This window comes from Fukomys damarensis, unplaced genomic scaffold (genome assembly GCF_012274545.1).
Source record: "Fukomys damarensis isolate Sample0158 unplaced genomic scaffold, DMR_v1.0_HiC HiC_scaffold_19, whole genome shotgun sequence".
In the NCBI taxonomy this organism is placed as follows: Eukaryota; Metazoa; Chordata; class Mammalia; order Rodentia; family Bathyergidae; genus Fukomys; species Fukomys damarensis.
Genome location: NW_022900931.1, coordinates 9,403,757 through 9,427,378, shown reverse-complemented (window position 1 = coordinate 9,427,378; position 23,622 = coordinate 9,403,757). Strand labels below are relative to the sequence as shown.

At 57.1% G+C, this 23,622-nt stretch overlaps 1 protein-coding gene across 7 annotated transcripts in view; it reads left to right on the top strand.

Annotated features, from left to right (window-relative positions):
- The window catches only part of Triobp (TRIO and F-actin binding protein), a 55,707-nt gene extending 34,959 nt beyond the window's left edge, over positions 1-20,748 (top strand). For 5 of the 7 annotated variants that reach the window (XM_033766236.1, XM_033766238.1, XM_033766239.1 and 2 more), the window contains 12 exons: positions 4,765-4,821; positions 7,475-7,543; positions 7,654-7,743; positions 7,926-8,035; positions 9,511-10,009; positions 10,697-10,807; positions 15,971-16,118; positions 17,678-17,780; positions 18,209-18,368; positions 18,443-18,556; positions 18,927-19,013; positions 19,646-20,748. In XM_033766236.1, the coding sequence (XP_033622127.1) occupies positions 4,765-4,821; positions 7,475-7,543; positions 7,654-7,743; positions 7,926-8,035; positions 9,511-10,009; positions 10,697-10,807; positions 15,971-16,118; positions 17,678-17,780; positions 18,209-18,368; positions 18,443-18,556; positions 18,927-19,013; positions 19,646-19,807 (1,710 nt within the window). In that variant the 3' untranslated portion in view covers positions 19,808-20,748. Of the gene's footprint in view, positions 1-4,125; positions 4,201-4,764; positions 4,822-7,474; positions 7,544-7,653; positions 7,744-7,925; positions 8,036-9,510; positions 10,010-10,696; positions 10,808-10,963; positions 11,982-15,970; positions 16,119-17,677; positions 17,781-18,208; positions 18,369-18,442; positions 18,557-18,926; positions 19,014-19,645 lie in introns of those variants that run through there. The other 2 variants (XM_033766241.1, XM_033766240.1) reach the window with 2 other exon arrangements.
- The last annotated feature ends 2,874 nt before the right edge of the window (positions 20,749-23,622 follow it).

Genomic DNA, 23,622 nt, shown 5'->3' with positions numbered 1-23,622 from the left:
TGCCAGGGGCACCGGACCGCTGGAGGAGTGCAGACCGGCGGGGCGGGATCCAGTCGTCACTGGAGTCGGGTTCGGGGGCTCTGACCTCGACTGGGAAAGGTGGCCGCCCATGTGGGCGCTGGCCCGAGGTTGGGGCTGCTGAGAAGGGCGCGTCGCGAGAGCCCAACCTGGGACGTCTGAGGCGTTGTCTTTCGGGGTGGGGCGAGGTGAGTGGGGTAGGTGTGTGATGGCCCGGGTTTGTGTTTTTCCTGGGACCGGACTCTTCACAAGCCTTTCTGTACCTGTGACTTACTTATTATTAGGAGCCTCACTGCCATCATCGCTGTTCTTTCACACCAAGGGTAAACAGAGGCTTGGGGAAGGGCGTAGGGGAGTTGACCAAAGGAAGAAAGATAGATCCCCTTCCCAAGTCAATGGGGCCACCTGATGGTGATGTTTTAGAAACATCTTGATTTCTGGCCACTGCCTTTGGAGGCTCAGAGAGGCTGGGAGGAGGATGAGCAGCGCGCGCGCACGTGTGTGTGTGTGTGTGTGTGTGTGCGTGCAGAGGTGGGGGGTGGACCTTGTGTGTGTGTGTGTGTGTGTGTGCGTGCACAGATGGGGAGTGGAGGCCTGGTGAGGAGTGGCCCCTGCCCCTGTGAGCCTGATGACCTGGCCCTGCTGTCTGGACTTCCTTGGCCTCCACACATCCTGCCACCTCCCTCCTGGCCCTTCCTGTGGTGGGGAGCCTCACTTCCCTGGCAGGGAGCGGAGTGGGGTGTGGATTGAGGAGCTGCCTCGATGTCCTGGTCCCAGGGGGAGGTAGTCTCATTGCCTCCTGGGTGCTTTCAGGGCCCCTGATGGATCCCTTAAGGTTGGTGGTCCCGTCCACACCAAACAGCAGGGAAACGGGTGTAGAGCGGTGAAGTGACACATCCCGGGAACAAGGTTGGTTCCTGGCTGGGCCAGAATTTGTCCAGATCCGGCCCAGTTTTTTTCCCAGGGGAGAGATAAGAAATGTACACAGTTGCGGCTCCGGGATCAGGGCAGCCAAGCAAGGGTGAGGCAGCTAGGCTCAGCATGTTGGGAGGAGACACTGTGCGTCATCACCACTAGTGTGAAGAGGGCTTCCCAGGCCAATGTCCTGGGATAGGAGGACCTTGTGAGGCAGAGATGGTTTAGGGAAGGGGGCAGAGCATTCGGAGGTGGCTGCAGTGTGGACCAAGGCTGGTGGCCATGTTTGGGGAGTGAGGGAAGGGGCTCGGGTAGGGGTGCCTGCCTTAAAGCTCAAAGAGCTGTGTGGGCTTTGAGTCAGGAAGAGTGGGAAGCAGCGGGTTGTAGAGCTGAGACGTGATCACCATTCACGATGCTCACTGGATTCATCCTGGTCCCATTCAAACCCGAGCCCACCCCAAGCTGGTGTTCTGGGGTCCCTTCTTCATGCCCTCCTCTCTCCGGGCCCATCTCCCCGTTCCCACACCCAAAGCTCAATGATCTGCACAGAGCAAGCGGCATAGCTGCTGAGGATGGGTAATGGCCCAGAGGTGTCAGGGAGCTGGTGATTTCCGGTGGCCCTGAGTCGGGATCCTCTTCCTCCCATTCCCTGTAAGAGCCTCAGCCCCAGCACTGCTTTGCTGAGGAACCTCATCTCCCAGCACTGCCGGGCATCAAATTATATACTTGTTCTCTTGTTTATTGTCTGTCTCTCCCCTAAGACCCACAAGGTAGTGGCTGAGGCTCTTGTTCACAGCTGATGCCCTGCCCTAGGACGGTTGCCTGGTGCTTTAAAGAAAAAAAAAAAAAAGACTCTTTTAGCCCCCATCTGTTCTGGGTGCCAGTGGGAGAATAGCCCAGCAGGAGGGGCAAGTAAAGTCCTGGTGTGACAGGGCCTGCATGAGGGGCGGCTAGCACAGTGTGTGGTGCGCGCCAGGAGAGGGATGCAGAGGTGGCAATTAAAGCTGGGGTTTCAGGAATAAGCAGGGACTTGCTCAGCAATGGCAGGGGAAGCCTAGCATTTCAGGCAGAAGGCACAGCTGGGAGGGGCCCAGAGTCAGCGTGTTGGGGATCTGGGAGCACTGAGAGATGGGGCCAGATCAGAACGGAGATTGAGGCTTCCGTGCCATCTGAAGGCAGTTGTTCTTTATTTTAAAGCCAACCCTGGAGATTCTTTTGTTTGTTTGTTTTTTGTTGTTGTTGTTTTGGTACCGGGGATCGAACTCAGGATCTTGCACTTTTGAGGCAGGAGGCAAGGCAGGCAGCGGAACCACTGAGCTAAATCCCCAGCCCTCTTCTGTTTGCTTTTTGAGATAGGATCTCCTTATGTATTCCAGGCTGGCCTTGAACTCACTGTGTAGTCCAAGCTGACCTTGTAGCAATCCTCCTGCCTCAGCCTCCCGAGTACAGGGATTACTTGCCCAGGTGCTTGGAGGTTTTAAGGAGATTATAACACTAGGCCTTTCTGAGTGGTAGCCCTGGCAGTGTGTGCTTACAGGTCTGGGTGGAGGGCAGTGAGAGCCGTTTGGTGCTTCTCAAGGGGGACAGAGGAACTGAAGCCCTTTGGCTGTAGAAGTGGCTGGGCCTTAGGAGCTGAGGTGAAGCTGCAGCATGAGTTGACGGTGACTACAGGTTCTCCTGCTAAGGGGCTTAAAGACTCACTGTGGCGGGGTATGCTGGGGCACACCTGTAATCCCAGCACTCTGGAGGCTGAGGCAGGAGGATCGCTGAGCGTTCAAGGCCAGTGTGGGCTACATAGTGAGTTCAAGGCCAGCTTGGACCCTGTCTCCAAAAAAAAAAAAGACTTGCTGGACACAGTGGTATATGCCTGTATTCCTAGTACATAGAAGGCTGAGGCAGGAAGATCAGATATTCAAGGCCAGCCTGGACAACTTAGCAAAATCCTGTCTCAAAATTTAAAAATGCTAGGGGTGTAGTTTGGTGGTAGGGCGCTTGCCTAGCATGTGGAAGACCCTGAGTTAAGACCCTAGTACTGGAGAAACAGATGCTCTGGCAGCCTCCTCTCCCCCAGGTCTCATGGTAGGTCATGTGTGACAGGACACCTGGTATGACAGTGCTGGCTCTGACGGGGTCACCAGGCTGCTCTGTCTGTAATATGTCCAGAACTTGTAGAAAACTGGTTGGAAGGGCAGGAGGCTCGATCACCTGTCACATTGGGCAGCAGAGAGGGTGTGTTAGAAAGGTCACAGCCCTTGCCTCTCCCAGGCAGTCCCGGTGGTCCCCACAGCCTTTCATTGCAGCTGGGGAGCCCTGGTTTAGCTGGTGGAGCCCCAGGGCCCATCTCTCACCTGACTGGCTGTTACCTGCTTGGTCCTCCAGGCTCGCCGTGGTCAGCCTGGCAGCAGCTTGGTGGGTCTTTCCCAAGGAGCTTGGCACCTTATAGCCAGGTTGGGATGGGGCCTTGCCCCCAAAGCCCAGGACTTAGCCAGGGACATGGAAGCTGTTTCTTCTGCAGCCTCTCCTAAGTCCTGTGAGGCCAGGCCCTGGAGCCACGATGGTCCCAGACTAAAGGGAAGTAGAGGCAGGTGTGGTGGTCACCATTCTTCAGTCTTGGCTTGGGCATCCTTGCCACAGGTGGTGACAGGTGGGCAGAATAGAGAGCACACAGGACAAACACAGCCCCGGGGATTCCCGGCTCCTACCTCCGACAGGTATGCAGGGTAAGGCTGCCAGCCTCTATAGTCCCCTACCTTGGCTCTGGATGCCCACGCTGCGGCCCATGCCCCTTTCAGCCCACCTCCTTCACCTGAGGAGGAGATGAGGCTCCCTAGAAGGAGGTTGGGAAAGGTAGCCAGGTCAGGTGGCTCTAATTTCCAGCTGTCGCCATCCCCCCTTGCTGAGCCCTGCCATAGCTCCCTCTGCGCAACCGGACACCTTGGCCTGGTGAGGCCTCGATGTAGGCGCTGATAGGTGGGCTTAGAGCCATAGCAACAGGTGGCCGCCTCCTCCCTGCCTGCCTGCCTGGCCCATCCTGCTCACCTCCCTCCCTGTGGGCAGGAGCTGAGGCTGCAGCGGGACACAGCAGACACAGCAGGCAGGCGGGTCTAGTGGTGGTGCCCTCCGCCTGGGCAGTCAGGAAGATGCCAGGATGAGCAGCTTTGTCACTTAGGCGGGGCAGGTTGTCTGGCTTACAGGGCCCTGTAGACCATGCTGCAGCTGCGAGCCCCCAGGCCCCGGGGCTGTGCCCCCCTGGGCAGGACCTGGCAGGTAGGGCTTGCCCAGACCGAGGTGCCATGGTCTTTCCAAACAGACCTAGGGGTCCAGAGGCTTTTCTGACCCCAGCCTGGGGCCAGCTCACCTTTCAGAGTCTTCAGGAGGTGAGGGAGGGGCAGGAGTGGCCAGACCACAGGCCGATGGGGTGGGGTGGGCACAGTACTGATCCTGGTGGTGCCTGGGCTTGGTCAAGAAGCACCTGGACAGATCACTCATCCTGCTGCTCTGGGCTGCTTGCTGGGCTCCACAGGGGTCTCTTTGCAGGCCATGTCCCCTGCACCCCCCACCCCCTGTCTGCATGGAAGGGAGCTTGGACATCTGTGCTGTATGTGTCAGCCATCCAGCCCAGCCTCCTGGCTCCCAGAGAATGCCGGCTGTGGGGTAGGAGGCCAAGGCCTCTTTAGTGTTAGAGGGGCTGCTTGGATTTGGGGGTTCTTGGGCCCTTAGTACTCTTTGCTGACTTCTCAGCACACTTGGGCAGGGTGGGTGCAGCACCCCTTCCCCAGCCCAGGATGCTTTCTCGGGGCCTGACCCGCCTGCCTCCTCCTCTCCCCACAGCCTGATCTGCTCAACTTCAAGAAGGGATGGATGTCAATCTTGGATGAGCCAGGAGAGGTAGGAGGGCTGGAGTGGGAAGGAGAGGTTGGCTTGGGCTGCTGCAGGGTTTCCTGTGCCTGTCCAGCCTTGTAGAGACCGTGGCCTCTGGGAATGGGCGGAGCCAGGTGAAAATCTCAGGGGGGTGCATTTCCTGCCCAGGGAAAAGGGCTGGGCATGGTTGTGTGGGTGGGAGGGACAGCAGCTGCTGGTCATCTGCCTCCTGGGCAGTGTGCTTGTGCAAGTTACTGGGGTGGAAGTCTCCCTGCCCCTCACACTCCGCACGCCAGCCCCTGCTCCAAGTGCTTCTTGCCCCTCTTGTCTCATGATGACCCGGGCTGGGAACCTGAGGGTCTGAGGCAGGATGGCCTGTACAGAACATCTGATCCGAGACACCAGATTCCCAGACTCAGCCCCAAAGGTGGGGCTTGGAGCAGGGGCTCAGGAGTCTCACCATTGTGGGTCCACACAGCCTTCTCTAGGCCTCAGTGCCCCATCTGTTATGTGGGCATGAAGGGTAACAGGTAAAGATCGCAGTTGCAGAGATCAAGCATGTAAAGCTTGCTTACACACAGCCCTGATAACCACTGGGGACTCTACTCATTACCCTCCCTTTGCTAATGCATCTATCCTTGGAACCAGAGGGCATAGTGGCTGCTTCAGCACTGCCAGGCTGAAGCCTGAGAGCTGGAGCTGGCTTCCTGCCCACCTGGCCTGCGTGCGCCCCGCGGCTGTGCTCTGCATGCAGCCCACATGCTGGGCAGGGCCTCGAGCCAGAGGGAATCTCATTGTGTTTCCTGCCCACATGCTTTCTTCCCCCCAGCCCGCAGCCTTCCGTCCCTGCGTCCCTGCCGCCTGCCTACCATTGACTGGTGGCTGCTGTCCAGACTCACACAAGGGCTGGCGCCCCGCCAGTGACCCCTTCCTGGCCTTCCCACCCAGGATCCCTGGAGGGCAGAGGGATTATGGGCCCCACCCAGAACTGGCCATTACTCGTCCTCTTTCGAAGGGTTCTGGAATGTCCAAGCTGGAAGGGCCCGGGAGTGCAGTCCGCCCAGCTTCCGGTGCACAGACAGGAGGCAGCCCCTTGAGCCTCCATCCCTGCCAGGCCAGGCTGCACCTCGGGCAGCCCAGGGCTGGAACTTGAGGCTGCAGCTCCATCTCAGACCCAGAGTAGGCCAAGCCATTTGCCGTGGAACCTGCCCCTCTCTGCAGAGCCACTAAAGTTCATGCAGGCCAAGCAGGGTGGCCCTAAGGGACCATCCTCTTAGAACTTTCTCCAGCAGCCTGGTGCCTGTCCCTGTGCCGAGAGTACAGGAGACAAGCAAGGGCAGTAGGTACTTCTCACTTCACCGGATAGCTGTGCGCCGTCCCAATAGCCCTACTGCACAGGTCAGAAGACTGTAGGTCAGCAAAGTGGAGACGCTGCCTGAAGGCACACAGCTAGCAAGGGAACAGTCTTAGAAAGCATAGAAAGAAATAGTGTCTTTTTTTTTTTCCAGACAGAGTTTTACTATGTGGCCCAAGCTGGCCTCAAACTCACGGCAATCCTCCTGCCTCAGCCACCTGAATGCTGGGCTTACAGGCGTGCGCCACCACACCTGGTGTTGTTTTGAGATTATTTTGTATCTTTATTGAAGTTTGATTGATTGATTTGTGGTACTGGGGATTGAACCAAGGACCTCATGCATGCTAGGCAAGCACGCTATCACTGAGCTACACACCCCACAGTAGTGTCATTCTTGCATATGCAGGAAAACTACTGTGTCCAGAAGATGGAAACTTGAAAGAACCAAACAGAGGTTGGTGACAGCTTGGTGACACGGGGGAGCCCCATGTCACGCACTGACCCTGGCAGTGGATGGGCTTCCCTCGACTGGCATTCCAGTGAAGTGACCGGAGCTCAGAGGCAAGCTGAGCGGGGCATGTGTGGCATCGGGCTGATCTGCTTCCTTGCTCCTTTCCTACATGTCCTGCCAGCCTAAATTGGGCTGGAGCAGAGTTACCGCACACTAACACCCTGATTGTAAATCAGGTCACAGGGCCAGGCGTGGTGCCACGGGCCAGTAATCTCAGCACTCTGGAGGCTGAGGCAGGAAGCTCACCTCGAGTTTAAGGCCAACCTGAGACTCTTAAAAAAAAAACATTCAGAACTCCTCATGCAGAACGCAGGATCCACCTAGCAGATCAAGAAGCAGACCATGGCTAGCTCTGGTTCACCAGCCCTGGGCCTCTTTCAGGGCCTCTTTCCTGTCTGGACCTTTGTCTGACCACTGTGACAGTCTGGCAGGGTGGGGGCATATAGAAAAGACTTACAGAGTTCTAAGCATACTAAGTCCCTAACTTGCTAGAGAAGTGACCGTCCACAGGTCCTACCCCTCTCTGAGCTGCACCTGGAGAGCTGTGTGAGGAGCCTTGGAGATCTTCAGAGGGTTCTGGGAGCATCAGCAAATCAAAGAAGGGTCAGGGAGGGTGTGGTTGTGGAGAAGAGGCAACCCATGTCACAGGCACTGCCCCTGCGGCTCCAGGAGCTGAGGGAGGGGCCTCTTCAAGTTTGACTCTCCAGCCCGACTGTGTGCAGTGCCACCCCGGACTCCAGCACTGTCACACACACAGGCCCCTCATTCCTCCTGCCCGCAGTGCCTGCCCCTCACTCACACACCTCTCTTCACAGTGGAAGAAGCACTGGTTTGTGCTGACAGATTCAAGCCTCAAGTATTACAGAGACTCCACCGCTGAGGAGGTGAGGCAGCTGGTGCGGAGACCCCTGGGAGGGCTGGATGTCCTGGCTGGGGTCAGCGATGTGGGTCTCCCCAGGACCTGTGTGGACCACGATGGGTCCCTCTGCTCTAGGCAGATGAGCTGGATGGCGAGATCGACCTGCGCTCTTGCACAGATGTCACCGAGTATGCAGTGCAGCGCAACTATGGCTTTCAGATCCATGTGAGTCTGCACGCAGCCAAGGTGCCTGGGGAGAACACAGAGCCAGGGAGCTCTTCCAGGGTGGAGGAGGGGCCCCACCCTGCCCTCAGACCGGAAGTAGAGCTGCCCTCGCTGGGGTCTACAGTGGGGAGGGAGTGTGGGGCTGGCCACATGGGCAACACGTTCATGGTATGGCCTTGCAGACCAAGGACGCTGTCTATACCTTGTCGGCCATGACCTCGGGCATCCGGCGGAACTGGATCGAGGCTCTGAGGAAGACTGTGCGTCCAACTTCAGCCCCTGATGTCACCAAGTATGTCCTGGGCTGAGCCCCTGGGGGAGGGGCTGCCCTCATCAGGGCTCTCAACTGGGGGCCCGGTGGCCGTGCTTTCTGGGCCTCAGTTTCTCTAGCAGGAAAAGTGGAAAAGAGCAGTAAGCATTCTCGACATTGATGCAGAAATTCATTAAGGATTTTGGGTCTGCCCCACCATCCCATCACGGCCCCCCACATCCTGAAGGAGTAGGACAGGGCCCAAGGTTGCCATAGGAGAGGGCAAGCAACTGTGTTACCTGGTGGCAGAGTGCCTTTGGGCTGGGGCTTGCAGAACAGAGTATGGCGTTGAAGGGGGCTGAGCAGAGTGACCCACCTGGCCACACCTGGGTGTTCGGCCTTAGGCCAGTGGCTTTCCCGTCTAGTGTCAGAGTCCTTATCTGTCACGTTGGCTGTTGTGCCTGCACGTGTGCGACATGGCCAGAGCCCTTTGTAAGGACCGTGACTTAGTATATAGGCACTGCTGCTTTAATAAGTCCCAGATCAGTGGCTTAAGCAAGACAGGTGAGTAATTCATTTTCAGGCCCGGACAGAGGTGTGGAGCCCAGCCTGTGGGCGTCCCTGTGGTGCTTGGCTCTCCGCTTGGCCTCTGGCTGGGAGGGTGCCGCCCGGGCTCTCCTGGAGTCCCCACTAGGAGCCAGGATGGCCCAGCCCCTCAGAGGGAGCTGCCTGTCATGGCTTGGGGGAATGTGGTCACATGGCCACAGGCCACTCTTGGGCTCTGAGAAGTGCAGTTTCTGGCTGGTAACTGTGTCCCCAGCTGTTGTGGAAGGAGAGAGCTGCCATGATCATTGAGTCTCAGCAGCCTGTGCTGTGTGCACCCAGATGTCACTGTCCTCACCCTGTCGGCAGTGACTGTTACTGTTCCCGCCATTGTGGGTCTCCTGAACTCAGGCCTTTGTCTCATACATTTTTTTATTTCATACTTTTTTATTTTTTCATTTGCAGTCTTGGGATTACACCCAGGGCCTTCACACTGAGCTGCCTCCCCAGCCCTTTTTTATCTTCTGTTTTGAGTTTTGAGACAGGGTCTTGCTTGGTCACTTTTAAGTTGCCTGGGCTGGGCTCAAACTCAGCTTGCAGAGTCCTGGGATTACAGGTGTTTCACACTTTTAACAGTAACATGCTGACCATGCTGGCACAGGGCTGCTTGATTGCTTTGCACACATTTGTTCACTCAGCCGTCGCCTTTCTGCTGTGTGGAAGGTGCTGTTCCACGTTACAGATGAGGCGACCGAGACTGAGCGGGGAAGGGGGGCAGACTCAGGGGCCCTGCTGGAAAGTGGCAGAGCTGGGATGTCTCCAGGGTCATCTGACTTTGATGCCACAGCTCTCAGCCGTGAGGGTGGGCTGCTTGCCTGCTGGGCTCCATGTGCACGGGGCCTGGCACCCAGGTGCCCCCAGAAGTGCTCTCGAGTGGCCTAGGTCCCCCTGACGCATTCCTGCTGGTGCCTTAGGCTCTCGGACTGCAACAAGGAGAACACGCTGCATGGCTACGGCCCCCAGAAGGGCTTCCTGAAGGCGGGGGAGCAGCGAGCCGGCTCAGAGGTTGGCGGGCGCAGCGGCCCCCGCAAGGCAGACGGGCCCCGGCAGTCCCTGGACTATGTAGAGCTCTCACCCTTGACCCAGGGCGGCCCACAGCGGGCCTGCACCCCAGCCAAGCAGGAGGAACTGGAGCGGGACCTGGCCCAGCGCTCTGAGGAGCGTCGCAAGTGGTTCGAGGCCACCGACAGCCGGGCCCCTGAGACTGGCGAGGCACCACGCCGGGGCCTGGGTGCCCCACTGACCGAGGATCAGCAGAGCCGACTCAGCGAGGAGATCGAGAAGAAGTGGCAGGAGCTGGAGAAGCTGCCCCTGCGGGACAACAGGCGGGTGCCGCTCACCGCCTTGCTCAACCAGGGCCGCAGTGAGCGCCGAGCGCCCCCGAGTAACACCCACGAGGCCCTGGAGAAGGAGGTGGGCTCCTCACACCCATGCTTTGCCTTGCATACCCACAGTGACAGGGAGCTCACTCCTGATCTCTCACCATCTCGTACCTCAGGCTCCTTGTGAATAGGAATCTTCTTCCCAGGACCATGGTGTTTTTTTTCCTGCCTTGCTCTACCTTTAATAGCCACACAGAAAGGAAATAGGAAGCCAAGGGCGGGGCTGCTTATCAGGCATCTCCTCTATGCCTAGTGTGATCCCACCTAGGAGACCTCACTTTTACCAATGGGGAAACTGAGGCTCAGCGAAATTTCCCCAGCTGCCATCACAGGTTGGTGACTGTAACTGCAGTGTGCGGTGCCCAGCCCCATCTTCTTGTTTCCAGGCCGAAGTTTTCCCAGGCAGGATATCCCTTTTTTTTTGTTGTTTTTTTATTTTGTTTTTTGAGACAGGGTCTTGCTCTATAAATTCAGATTGGCTTTGAACTCACTGTACAGCCCGGGCTGGTCTAAACTCACGGCGGTCCTCCTGCCTCAAGCCTCCCAAGTGCTAGATTACAGGCTTATGCCACCATGTCCCTCTTGCCCACCCCTCCATCTAGGACTCATTGCCCTTCTCAAACCAGAGCTGTTCCCAGCACAAGGGACCTGGGCTTGTACCGGTATGAAGCTGGGAGCCCGGGCTCCTCGGCGCCCACTGACCTGGTCTCCCCTATAGGTGCAGTCTCTTCGTGCCCAGCTGGAGGCGTGGCGAGTCCGTGGGGAGGCTCCTCAGAGCACACCCAGGCCACCAGAGGACAGCCACATCCCGCCAGGCTACATCTCCCAGGTAGGGCTGAGGCGCTGTCTCGTGGGGTCGGTGCGGCTTCTGGTTGCTGTGTTCTTTGAAAACGGCTGGCATTTTGGCAGCCCTTGCTGTGTGCCGGGACCCGTGTGTGGTAGTGGTGGCGTTTAACATGCATCATCTCATTTAATCTCCCCGCAGCTGGTGGGCATGATCACTGTGCCCATTTTACAGACAAGGCCGCTGAGCTCTGAGAGGGTATGTGACTTGTCCGAGGTCACCCGGCCTGCAGGTGTCAGAGGTGGGATTTGAGCCTGGGTCCAGCGGACTGCAGAGCCTGTGTGTGAGTCCCCGTGTGACACTGCACTTGGACCCCTTCCCCTGCACCACCCTGGGGAAGTGGGGAGCCGGTGGCCCTGGGGGTCACACCCACCAAGCACAGGGAGACCCTGCCTGGGCCTACCAAGGAGGCCTGCAGGACGTGCCAGCTCTCACGGCCCTAGGGAGCGAGCGCACGTCCACCTTGGACAGCGGTTCTCAACTGAGGCTGATCTTGTCCCCCAGGGACATTTGGCTCTGTCTGGGGCCACTTTTGGTTGTCACCACGGGGACAGCTAGGTCTCCAGAAAAAAATACATGTGTGTGTGTACACAAATTTATTATAAATTTTCTGATATAAAAGATGTTTAGTATATAATTTACAAATAAAACATAAAACACTTTTTTGTGAATTCCATGTAGCAAGTGAGTTTTTCTCAGAATGCTGCCAGTGAGTTTTCCACACACTTCTAGCCACAGCTAACTGACAGTGTGTAAGTCTGCTGCGTACCACGGGTGGACATTTTTGTTTATGCTAATGAGTGAGATGAGAGGGTAGGGAAACGTTTTTCTTGGTCAGTGTTGCGAGCAACTTCTCTGCTGAGTGATTAGGAATTTTCATTTTGAGATTAATATTCTATTAATGATGTTTCTGCATTCTTTTCATTCTATGTACAATGTAAAGGTTGTAAACACAACATGTCTTTAAGTTTCATCACACTCTTTGTGTTTTCTCGTCGCTTGCTTAAGTCTAGGGAATCTATAAAACAATAAATGAAGCCCTGATCTGTAATGTTATTAATTTCCTCAGTGTAAACGAACTTAAAATAGACTTAAGTACATAAAATAATAAAGTGCTCTGAAATAGGAAAAAGAAGTGCTGTGAAGTAGGGAGTGACAATTATAAATATATACATTTAATATTTTAAAATGGCACTGCAGGGCCAGGGATTTAGCTCAGTGGCACTGCGCCTGCCTTGCAAGTGCAAAGTCCTAAACTTAATCCCCAATAGCGCCCCCCCAAAAAAAATTCACTGGGTGTTAGTGGCACACACCTGTAATCCCAGCATTCAGGAGGCTGAGGCAGGAGAATCACCTCGAGTTTGAGGCCAGCCTGGTCTACATACTGAGCTCAAGACTAGCCTAAATTACATAGCAAGACCCTGTCTCCGATAAAATAAAACCTTAAAAAGACCTCGCTTATCAACCAAGTCACAAAATTTCTAAAAATTTGAGTCACTTGCCTGCTGTCAGCACACGAATTGCCCAAAGAAGGAAAGAATGCAGGGATCCCCGGCCCTGAGCAGTGAGATTCTTCAGAAGTTTCCGGGGGTGGGATAGTCACAGTGACAGGGGAGGGGCTCTAGGACAGTTTCCCAAGGGCAGTGCCCTGTGAGTGGGGACATTGGCTGTGGCAGGACAAGAAGGCATGTTGGCACCTGTGGTAGTCATCCAGGGACAAGCTGAGTGTCATTCCATAGCCCTTAGGAGGTCACCAGCGAAGTAGGAAGGTGGCTTGGGAGTGCAGGAGCCTCAGGAGAGGGAAAGGCCCAGGTCTGAGGAGCTGGGCCATCGATGGAGTGGGGTAGTCCGCGGGGCATCACAGGAAGGGTTTAGGACTTGGTGACTGGGTCCTGGGGACATAGGGGCCTTGAGGCTGAGGCTGCCACACCATAGGGGTTGCTGAGGGCCAAGGAGAGGATGGGCAGTCCAGTGGAGAGGGCAGGGACAGTCGGGACCTGGGGGCCCCTGGCCTTGGGCTGGGCCTCTGCAGGAAGGCTGGGCCCATACGGCAGCTTGGCTGCTGGGAAGACCTCTGAGGCCCTGCCCAGGGCTTTCCGGCCAGGCCAAGCTCGCACTCGCACCGCTGTCCCCTCTCATAGCTCTGGGGTGCCTTGGGGCACTTCTCCAGGGTCCGTCCCTTCACTGTTATCAGAGCAGCTCCCTCGCCTGCTTTGCTGTCAGAACCTGCTTTCCATTGCATTTGGAGAAAGGTTTCTGGCATTAAAGTGAAATTTGCAAAGCACTGCTCTGGCTTCGCTACTTATGGATGGGGAAACAGGCCCAGGGAGTGGATGTGACCCTGTGAGCTATAGCCAGACCTGGACTCCAAAGCCGAGAGCACTGTGTCCTGTTAGGTCTGGGTGGGTGGGGAGGGAGAAGGAAATGGTCTGGAAATATTTGGAAGCAGAGCAGAGAAGCAGTCACAGGAGGCACGGAGCTAAGGTGACTGGAATTCCACGGACCCTGAGAAGGTGATAGCTGGTGCCCAGGCTGCCTGGCCTAGTGTCTCAGGTTGAGTCAGAGCCCTCTTACAGGGCTGGGGGGGCCTTTCCATTGCAGGACAGTTGTTGGGAGCTGGGGCTTCTCACACTGGGACCCCAGAGCCTTCTCTGACAAAGTGACTCTTCCCATCTCACGTGGGAGGCTGGCATTTGTCATCTACTTTGACATCTGCCTCATGTCAGAGGTGTGCCCTTGTAGGACTCCTGAGCCCCTTGGGAAGTCGGTCAGAGCAGCCCCTGGCTTGCTTAGAGACCTCCCTCTTCCTGGGCTGATTCCCACCTCCTGCCCTTACCCCTATGCCTCATCAACCCCACCCGCCACGTGCCAGCACTGGCCCTTTAAGACTGCAGGCCGCACCCCCTCAGCACTGGGCTGCCTGACCTTGGCCCTTCAGGGAACCTCCTGGGTGGTCTTCTGAGGCCCCCTTGACACACTGCTGAGGCTGAAGCTCAGAGAAGGCAGGGCTTGTTCAGATCCGTTGTGGGGATGCAGTCTCTGGGGCTCCAAAGCCACATCCTAAGAGGGAGGACAGGCAAGGAGGCCCAGTGAGCAGACAGCCCTTCCTTCCCTCCAGACAGTCTGCAGGTGAGCGGGGAGCAGGCCCTGCTGGGGGTACAGTCCCTTCTCAGGCCCTCTATGCCTCGGTTTTTTCACTAACTCTTTCTCTTCCCTTTTTAATGACTTTAAAATTTTTTTTTAGACAGGCTACGTAGCCCAGGCTGACCTCAAACTCACCAGCTCTTAAACTTTTTTTTTTTTTTTTGGTGCTACTGGGGATCGAACTCCGGACCTTGCACTTATGAGGCAGGCAGCAGAACCACTGAGCTAAATCCCCAGCCCCAACATTTTTAAAAACTATCTGAGAAACACATTGACACTTTCAAAAGTAACTCCAGAGCCACCATGCCTGCCTCTCACAAGCACAAGGTCCCGAGTTCAATCCCCCCGTACAGAAAAAAAAAAAAGTCACTCAGAGCTAGGTGGCACATGTCCGAAAACCCAGCCCTGGGGAGGCTGAGGCAGGAGGATCCTCTCAAGTTCAAAGCCACCCTGGGCTACATAGTGAATTCAAGGCCATCCTGTCTCAAAAAAAATCAAAAGTAACTCAGACAAAGGGATGGGGATATAGTGCAATGGTGGAGCGCTTGCCTAGCAAGTGCCAGGACCTGGGTTGTTGCCAACGTCGAGAATTCACATGACATGGGCGCGCTTCTCCCTGCCTGCTCCGCCCCAGCCTCACTGCAGTGACCATGACTCCACACACATTAGCTTCCCGTGGCTGCTGCAAGGCCATCATGATCAGCGGCTCACGTGACACGAAGGCATTAGGCTGCTGAGCTGTGGCCGGAAGCCCGGCACGCCTCCTCCAGGCCGGCTGCACATCTGCAGGACTCTGCTCCTTTCTGCACACTCCAGCTCGTGGTCCCGTCCAGCATCCTCAGGGCCTGCACGGAGGAAGTCCAGGCCTCGTCACTTTGTCACTGACCGTCCTTTCCCTTGGATTCTTGTCTTCTGTCCTCCCAGTCCATTTTAAGGACCCCGTGGTTTCCTGTGGCCCCACCAGATCGTCTGAGATAATCTCCTCATTTGGAGTCAGCGGATTAGCAGCCTTAATTCTTTTTGCCATGAACGTGACATGGTCATGGGTCCCGGGAGTAGGGCGTGGATATCTTCGGGAGGCTGTTACTCTTCCTCCCACAATCTCCTTCCATACTTTTCCTGTGTTTTGCTCCCCGATTGAGACCACACCACGTGTATCACTGGGAGCCAGCGTTCATCCCCTGGCCTCTTGGACACCTGTCCAAGGTGGTACCTGCATCTTTTAACTGCAGTCCAGGGTGCTTGGTTGGGCTTGATCCCATCATTTATTATTTTGCGACTTAGCTTGATTGTAACTGTGTTTCCAACATTGCCTTAGGGAATTCCCTTGTCCCGAGTCTTGGAACTCACGTGACTTCTTCGGCTCACTCCTAGGAGTGGGCCCGCTGGGTTAAAGGACAGGGTTGTTACACTTCAAGGGAGCTGCCACATGGTTCCCATGCACCTGTCACAGTGGGCATTCCCAGGCTTCCAAGTGCTTTCCATCCTGTGTATTAAGTCATCGAGCTCAGTGACTAAGCACCTGCCACGTGTACCCTGGCCTGGACCCAGGACTCAGCTGGGTATTACAGTCGGGCAGAGGCAAAACCTTTGGAGGCTGGGGAGAGGGTACCCAGAGACGGCTAGGAGGGCGATTTCAACTGGACTCCAGGCAAAGTAAACCAGCCAAGGAGAGACCGAATGAAAAGAATGTTCCGGGCAGGGGGAAGAGCATGAGCTACCGCTCAGAGGCCTGAGCATGCCTGGAGTTGTTTTGTAACTGAGGCTGCTTGGTGGAAAGGGCCAGGTAGGAATGGGGCCACAAGGGCCACCACAGAGCAGGGCTCTGACCTTGCAGGATAAAGCTCCAAAGGGTTGGGGCAGGATGGTGGTGGGTGAGGTTTGGGGATGGGGCGGTGGGGGCAGGTGCAGGCTGGTGGCCCGGTTCTGGGGACACCTGTGAGCCTGGCTCTGAGGCTCCTCGCCTTGCAGTGGCGGCCCTGACGCCCAGCCTCTGGCCCGCAGGAGGCCTGTGAGCGCGGCCTGGCAGAGATGGAGTCCTCCCACCAGCAGGCGATGGAGCAGTTGCAGCGACACCACGAGCGAGAGCTGCAGCGGCTGCAGCAGGAGAAGGAACAGCTGCTGGCCGAGGAGACGGCGGCCACAGCCTCCGGTGAGTACCAAGGAGCATTGCGGGGTGTTGGGGTCAACCTAGGTTGGAAGCCAAAGGGAAAGTGAGGCAGCAAGACCTTGCCACAGTGGGTTTACTCCTATCCCTCAGGGGTCTGCACCCCACTCCGGGACAGTGGCCTGTCTCTAGCACACGAGCCCCACTCTGTGCCCCGCACATGCTTCACAGGAGCCTCCTTAGTCCTCACAGCCCCCCCACCAAGCAGTGCTTTGCACAAGTGAGGAAGCCAGGCCTCAGAAGCGTCACTGACTTGTCCCAAAGGGTAGGGCAGGTATGGGGGTGCGTACCTGTAACACCAAAGAGTGCAGCCTGGAGGTGGCAGAGCTGGGGTCATAACCAGAGCCCTCTGGCTGCGACCGCTCTGAAATCCCGCCAACACCCACTAAGCCAGAAATAGGAAATGCCCGAGATGCCTGCTGACCTCCCCCAAACCCTGCTGTCTTCAGCATACGTCCTGCGTGTGCCCGGCACATTCTAGGCATCCCCCCAGGGATCTGCAGGCTACCAGAGGGCACGAAAGATGTCCAGAGCCCACATCCCGCCAGCACTGGGCAAGCACTTCATTCACTTAGCCCATGGTCCCTCCTGCGCAGCTGTGGGCCCCTGTGCCTACGTATCGGGAAGGTCAGCAGTGCAGGCTGCAGGTAGTGGTTACTGTGCCCCAGCAGGGGCCAGGTGTCACCCTGTAACCAGTACTGAGGCTTCACAGGGAGATGGATGTGGAACAAAGACCATGAGTAGCCTCTTGTCCCTGAGCCCTGGGGATTGCCCACCAGAAGGGTGATGAGAAACTCAGTGCTCAGAGCTTTTTGGGTTTTGAAATTATGGGTAAGCCAGGCATGGTAGCTTATAATCTTAGCACACAGGAGGCTGAGTCAGGAGGATCACCACAAGTTCAAGGCCAGCCTGGGTTACATAGAGTCGGAGGCCAGCCAGAGAACTACTTAGTGAGACACTGTCTACAAAACAAACAAACAAACAAACAAAAAAAACGTGTGGACAAAACTATGGATGAGGATTTAATTATTACTGCAACCCTGTGTGATGTGAAAACAGCTCTGTCCTTGGGAGCCCATAGTCTGAGCATTGGAGCTACTGTGCTGGTCTTCACTCTGCTGGGCCTTGTTGTAAATGTGCTGCATGCAGCTGCCAGTCATGCCCTAGACAGAAGGTGCTTTTGTCCCCCTTGTCATATAAGGGTCCTGAGGCACAGAGGGGTTAAGTGACCTGGACAGTCAAACTTGTACCAAATGCACAGCCCAAGCTTGGGGCAAAGCAGATAGGTGTTCAGAGGCTCTGCAGGGAGCGCGCCCACTGTGGAGCCTTAACCAGAAGCCACTGGCAGCGAGAGGTGTCAGTGGAAGGACACTAGATGTCTCCCCGGGGCAGTGCCTCCTCCTGTGATGGGCAGAGAGCACTTCCCCAAAGGCACTCAGTTCAGGCCCCGGTCCAGTGCTCTTTGCACCTGGCTTCCTGTCCTGTTCACCTTAGTGTTGCTCCTCTCTGCCCTCCTCTGCCTCTTCCCTCTTCCTTGCTCCCAGCTATCGAGGCCATGAAGAAGGCCTACCAGGAAGAGCTGAGCCGGGAGCTGAGCAAAACCCGGAGTCTCCAGCAGGGCCCCGACGGCCTCCGGAAGCAGCACCAGTAAGGCAGTATCTGGGCCCTGGGTTGTTGGTTGTGGGCTTCTGGGCCAGGGTGGGTGAGTTGGGGACTTTGCTTAGGACCTAGTGGGTCCCCCAGCTGAGATCCCATCCCAGCCCCATGAAGGAGCCAGGGCCCGGGGCCTCAGGCAGCCCTGGCCTGGCCCCTACCCTTGTCTTAGCTGTCTGTCTCCACTCCCTTACCTCTGTGAGTCCCCTAGAGCTGGGCTGCAGTGTCACTCCTGCCCAGTAGATGTCTCTCCCATCCCAGCCCTGTCTGGACTGTGGGTCTGTAGGGGATTTAGAGGACACTCCTACCGCCCAGAGAGGCTGTCCCTGCTCACAGTCCACCTCGGCCGGGGGCAGACCTGCAGGGGGATCCCAGGGCCTTGGTGGGTTGCAAGAGCCCACCACAGCCCGGCTGTGACCCAGGTCCGACGTGGAGGCGCTAAAGCGGGAGCTGCAGGTGTTGTCTGAGCAGTACTCACAGAAGTGCCTGGAGATCGGGGCGCTGACACGGCAGGCCGAGGAGCGGGAGCACAAGCTGCGGCGCTGCCAGCAGGAGGGCCAGGAGCTGCTGCGCCACAACCAGGTGGGCCTTGCGGTGGACTCAGGCCCGCCTCCAGCCCTGACCGGTCCTCCCGCCCTAACCGTCCCTCCCTGCAGGAGCTGCATGCCCGCCTGTCAGAGGAGATTGACCGACTGCGCAGCTTCGTGGCCTCGAAGGGCACCAGCAACAGCTGTGGGCGTGGCAGTGAGCGGAGCTCCTGTGAGCTGGAGGTGAGCACCCTGTCTGGGCTTGGAGTCCGCTGCATGGGGCTCAGGGTCCGAGGAGCTGCCCTGCCTGTCCACCCCCCGCCCCCGGGCCTGCTTCCCCTGGTCAAGTCAGCAGCCTGAAGGGCTCACATTTAGGGCCCCAGTGTGGCTTCCTTTTTATCCCCTCACCCCAGTCTTGGCCCTGCTGCTGCGTTGGGGCTACAGCAGGGATGACAGGTCAGAGCGGGACCCCAGGGAGTCTGCAGGGTGTGGTTTCTCAGTGCAGGTTTTGTTGCTGTCTGGGGCTCCAGGCAGGGAGAAGCCAGACCGTGGGTGCTGCGGGCCTCAGGAGCCGCAGCCTGTGGCCCTGGGTCAGCCTACCCTGTCTCCCCAGGTGCTGCTGCGGGTGAAGGAGAATGAGCTTCAGTACCTGAAGAAGGAGGTACAGTGCCTCCGGGACGAGCTCCAGACCATGCAGAAGGTGGGTGTGGGGGAGCACTCTGGGGCCCAGCCTGAGAGCAGCACCCCTGCCTCAGCTTCTCTTCTGCTCTCTTCATGCCTCCCACAAAGGTAACACTGTGCCCAGTTACTGACAAGGAAATGTAGACCAGGAAAGGGGAAGTGACAGACCACACTATTCTATTTATTCAGCATTGTTTAATTTTCTTATTATTGTTGAGCCCTACCGTATGCTGGGCGCCACTTAGGTGCTGGGGAATATACCTGCGGGCAGACGGACCTGAATCCCCTCCCACATAGTGCATGTGATCCAGTCGGGACTGGGTCACTCTTGGCTGCCCAGTCCTTGACCAGTTTGGGGCAGGAAGTGGCAGCATTGGTGGCTGTGAGTGGCACTGTGGTTACCGCCCTTAGTGAGCAGACAATGTTTGTTCAAGCAAAGGCATGAGCCTTGGGTCACTCTCTTCCTTTCGCCTCCCTAAGCCCCAGCCTCTCCCTCCAGCAGGATGAAAGTGACAATTAGCCCTAAGCCCAGCATCACCAGGAAGTGCTGGGAGGGATAGGCCCAGGACTGGGGGCTGCAGAGGGCCAGGCCACTCTGTGCTGGCCAGCAGGGAGCAGAGAAGACATGGTCGTCCCCTCCCCGCCCCCCAGGACAAGCGCTTCACCTCGGGAAAGTACCAGGATGTATATGTGGAGCTGAATCACATCAAGACTCGGTCCGAGCAGGAGATTGAGCAGCTGAAGGAGCACCTGCGCCTCGCCATGGCCGCCCTGCAGGAGAAGGAGGGCACGCGCAACAGCCTGGCGGAGTAGAGGTGGGCGCCTTGGACGCCGTGAGGCCTGGACCCACCCACACCTGTCCCGCAAGGGGCTTCCAGTGCTGTGTCTTTGCTCTGGGAGGAGCAGTCCGCCTCAGCCCTCAGCATCCACCCTCGTCTCCCAGGTCTCTCGGTCCACCCAGCTGCAGTCCTTTCAGCCAAATGGGACCAGTGGCCTCCTTTCCTGACAGATGGGAGTCAAACACCGAGCTTCCTCCCCACCCTCTGTGGTCCGCAGGCGCGTGTGCACCTGCCACACACACAGGTACACACAATCACGCGCATGCACACACACACACACACTCGGCATATCTGAGCATGCCCCTCGCACTGGGTCTTACCTTGCACCTTCAGGATTTTCTATGTGAAGAGATTTTTATATAGATTTTTTTCCCAAACACTTTATACTTTTTGAAAATGCTAACCCTGGTGGCCTGTGTCTCCACACTGGCTCTGCTCTGTCTCCAGCCTCTGCTTGGCTTCTGTGCAGTGGCCCTGGCAGTGGACACTGCCCAGGAGGGGTGGGAAGCCAGCCCCCTCCTCCCACCCTACCTCCTACTAACAACTTCCTGCCCTGGGTGGACCCACACCCAGTGGTTATGGACAGAGGGGCGGAGGGAGCCAGCAGTCCCGTGTCCCCTCTGAGGGGCACTGGATGTGGATCCGCTGGTGTCACCCATGAAGGCTCCTCTCTCCTCTGGGAACCTTCTTAACTTAATAAAACATTCCTTTGGCTCAGATGTCCTAGATGGCCAGGCAAGGTGGGACGTGGAGATTGGGGTTTCTTATGGTGTCTTCCAGCTCGCACCCTTTCCTTCCTGATATTGGTGACTGCTGGTGGCTGTGGGCTGCTGAGAATCTAGTTCTTCCACAGGCCAGGGACTGTGACGTTCCTGTGTGGTGCCAGGGAGTCCAGCCCACCCTGACCTACTGAGTCAGTGTGGCTGTCATGTGTCCCAGTGAGTCAGGCCACCTCATTGCCAAGAGGCCTTGAAGCAGGGCCCTGATCCCAGGCCTTGATAAGGGGGCTGGAACAGGGGCTGCCCTTGACCATGGCCTCGGCAGGTCCCCTCCTGTGCTGGAACCTCAGGTGGGTTTTTCTTCCAGGCCTGGCCGAGGCCCCCAGGGACAGGTGTCCCATCATGGCTGGGTGTCAGTCATGGTCACACATGGGGCTGAGCCACAGAAACACAGTGGGTCGGGTCCCAAAGGCTGTGGGACCTCCGAGGAAACCCACACTGGCCACAGCTGCTTTTGGGAGCAGCTTTGAAAGAAGAGTTTTCCACATGGGAAAGTCACGAGGGCCATTGGAGCAGAGGGAACAGCAGCAGAAATCCCAAGCATCACTGGTGCATGCTGGGAAAGACCTGGGGCAGTGATGGCACAGCATCAGGAATTAAAGCTCCGGGTTTACTGTTCCACCAAGGGGATGCAAAGGAAGTGTGGGTGGGGTGGAGAGGGACACCCACAAGCTCTTCACTTTTAAAAGGAAGGGAGGCCTTCAGAAAGCAGTGGCAGAAGTCTTCACTCTGGGCTCTCGTCTCAGCCACGTGCTGCAAGTGAGAGAAGCCAGGCTCCCCAGGCTGTCCACCCACCCAGCCTTCCCCGGGACTCCCTGTCCTGGAGGAGGTCTCCGAGCCACCGGGAGATGAGATGCCTGCAGTTGGTAGCACCACACCCTCAGTCTGAGGCCAGGGCCCGGGCACCCCCCACCCAGCTCCCACCCTCCAGCTTCAATCCCTACGTCAGCCCATCACACCTGCTCTGGCAGCGGCTGACTCACTGGCCTCCCCACTCCCACCCTGTCTCCAGGGCTGCCTGAGTGAGCAGGAAAAAAAACAGGCCAACATGAAAAGCTGCTCCCCATCTGTCGTAAGTCATCAGGCACTTCACATTAAACAGACCGCAAGAGCCGGGTTATGGTGGCACATGCCTGTAATCCTAGCACTGAGGCAGGAAGATCGCAAGTTCAAGTTCCACCTGAGCAATTTAGCACCACCCTGTCTCAAAATAAAAAGAACTAGGGGTAAAGCTCAGGGCAAAGGCCATGGGTTCAGTCCCCAGATTCCCGGTATCACAAGGAGCCAGGAGTGGGGATATAACCTGGTGGGACAGCGCTTGTCTAGCAAGCACAAGGCCCTGAGTTTAATTCCTAGCATCGCAAGAAAGAAAAAGGACTAAGCCAGGGTTCTAGCAGGTGCCCAGCTAACCACCAGGGGAAAATTTCATCACCTCAGTTACACATGGAGTTTGGCCCACACACGTCACTGCAGGGTCTGGCCCAGGCCAACCAGCCCAGCTCCCACCCCAGCTGTTGCTTCCCTCCAGCTGACTCCAGGACATCGCTGACTGGCTTCCCCGTCCAGGCTGTGTTTCCCCGTTGCCATCTGTTAAAACAGGCAGTGCTGTCCCCAGAGGCCAAGTTGGAATTGAGCCACCAGCTGTTGTGTGGCCAACTCCCACCACCTTCATAGCTTAGAATAAGTTTCTGTTAGTGCTCCTGGCCCTGTGGGTGGAGCTGGCTCGCCTGGGCAGTTCTCTGTGTCCCTTCTGCAGCTGTGGTCAAACAGGCCAGGATGGAAGTCCCCCCACTCCCTGTCTGGATGTCCACGATGATGTCTTCCTTATAGGTCTGAGGTCTCAGCTGGGACCTACACAGAAGCCAGGCATGGTGGCACACACCTGTAGTCCCAGCCCTCAGGAGGCTGAAGCAGGAGAATCTCAAGTTGGAACACAGCCTGGATAAATTAATAACTTAAAAGACCTTATCTCAAAAAAAAAAGGGGGGGGTAGAGATAAAGTGCAAAGGTCTTGGGCTTGATCCCCAGTGCCCAAGAAGGAAGGGAGAGGAGAGGGAGAGCAGGAGGGAGAAAGAGATTGGGAGAGGAAACCTAGGTGTATACCTCGAATTAGCCTTGGGAACCTGTGGCATTGCCCCTACCACCTTAGTCAAAATGTCAGAGCCCAGGCTCCAGGAGACAGCACAGCAGCAGGGCCCGAATGCCAGAGGGGCGGGCCATGGGAGCATGGTCCCCTCAGCCTTCTACCCTCCACCCACCTCTCCAGCTCCTCCACCAGCCCTCTAGTGCTGTGCTTCCCCGCTCCGCCCCAGCTCTCCTGTCCTCTCTCACCCTTGGCTTTTGTCACTGGCTGGGCTAACCACGCGTGTCTGTATCCAGACCTTTCTCAGGACTCTGCACCTCTGTCAAGGCCACCCGAAGGCCTGTCTTCCCACCAACCTGCTCAACTTCTCTCCCTCATCCCTCTCCTCCCCTCCTCTTCCTCCCCTCTGCCCTCCCCCTTCCTCTTCCTCCTCTTTTTCTTTATCCTCCCCCTTTTTCTCCTCCTCCTTTTCTTTAGCACCAGCAGTTGCACCCAGGGCCTCTGCTATATCCCCAGCCCTTTTTAAAATTTTTGCTTATGCGATAGGGGCTTGCTAAGTAGCCCAGGCTGGCCTCAAACTTGCAATCCTCCTGCTTAGGCCTCAGAGCAATGAGGTTACAGGCGTGCGCCACCCTTACAGATCCTGCTCCTCTATGAGTGCTCAGACCTGAGTGTGCCTCTGGGTCAGGCCCTGGGGACACAGCATGGACCTAAGCATCCTGTCCTCAGGGTGTCTCTGTCTCCAAGGAGGGTGGGGGCTCCTGAGTGGGCACAGTCAGCACAGAGAGTGTGGCAGCCTGGCCTGGGAGTCGGGGGCTCTGGAAGGGAGCTGGAGCTGCGGGGACCAAGTGTCGGGTGCACCGCATCTCCCTTGGCTCCAGAGGTGGAAGGCACTGCCCAGTGGGGCTGTACACAGCTGCATTTGTT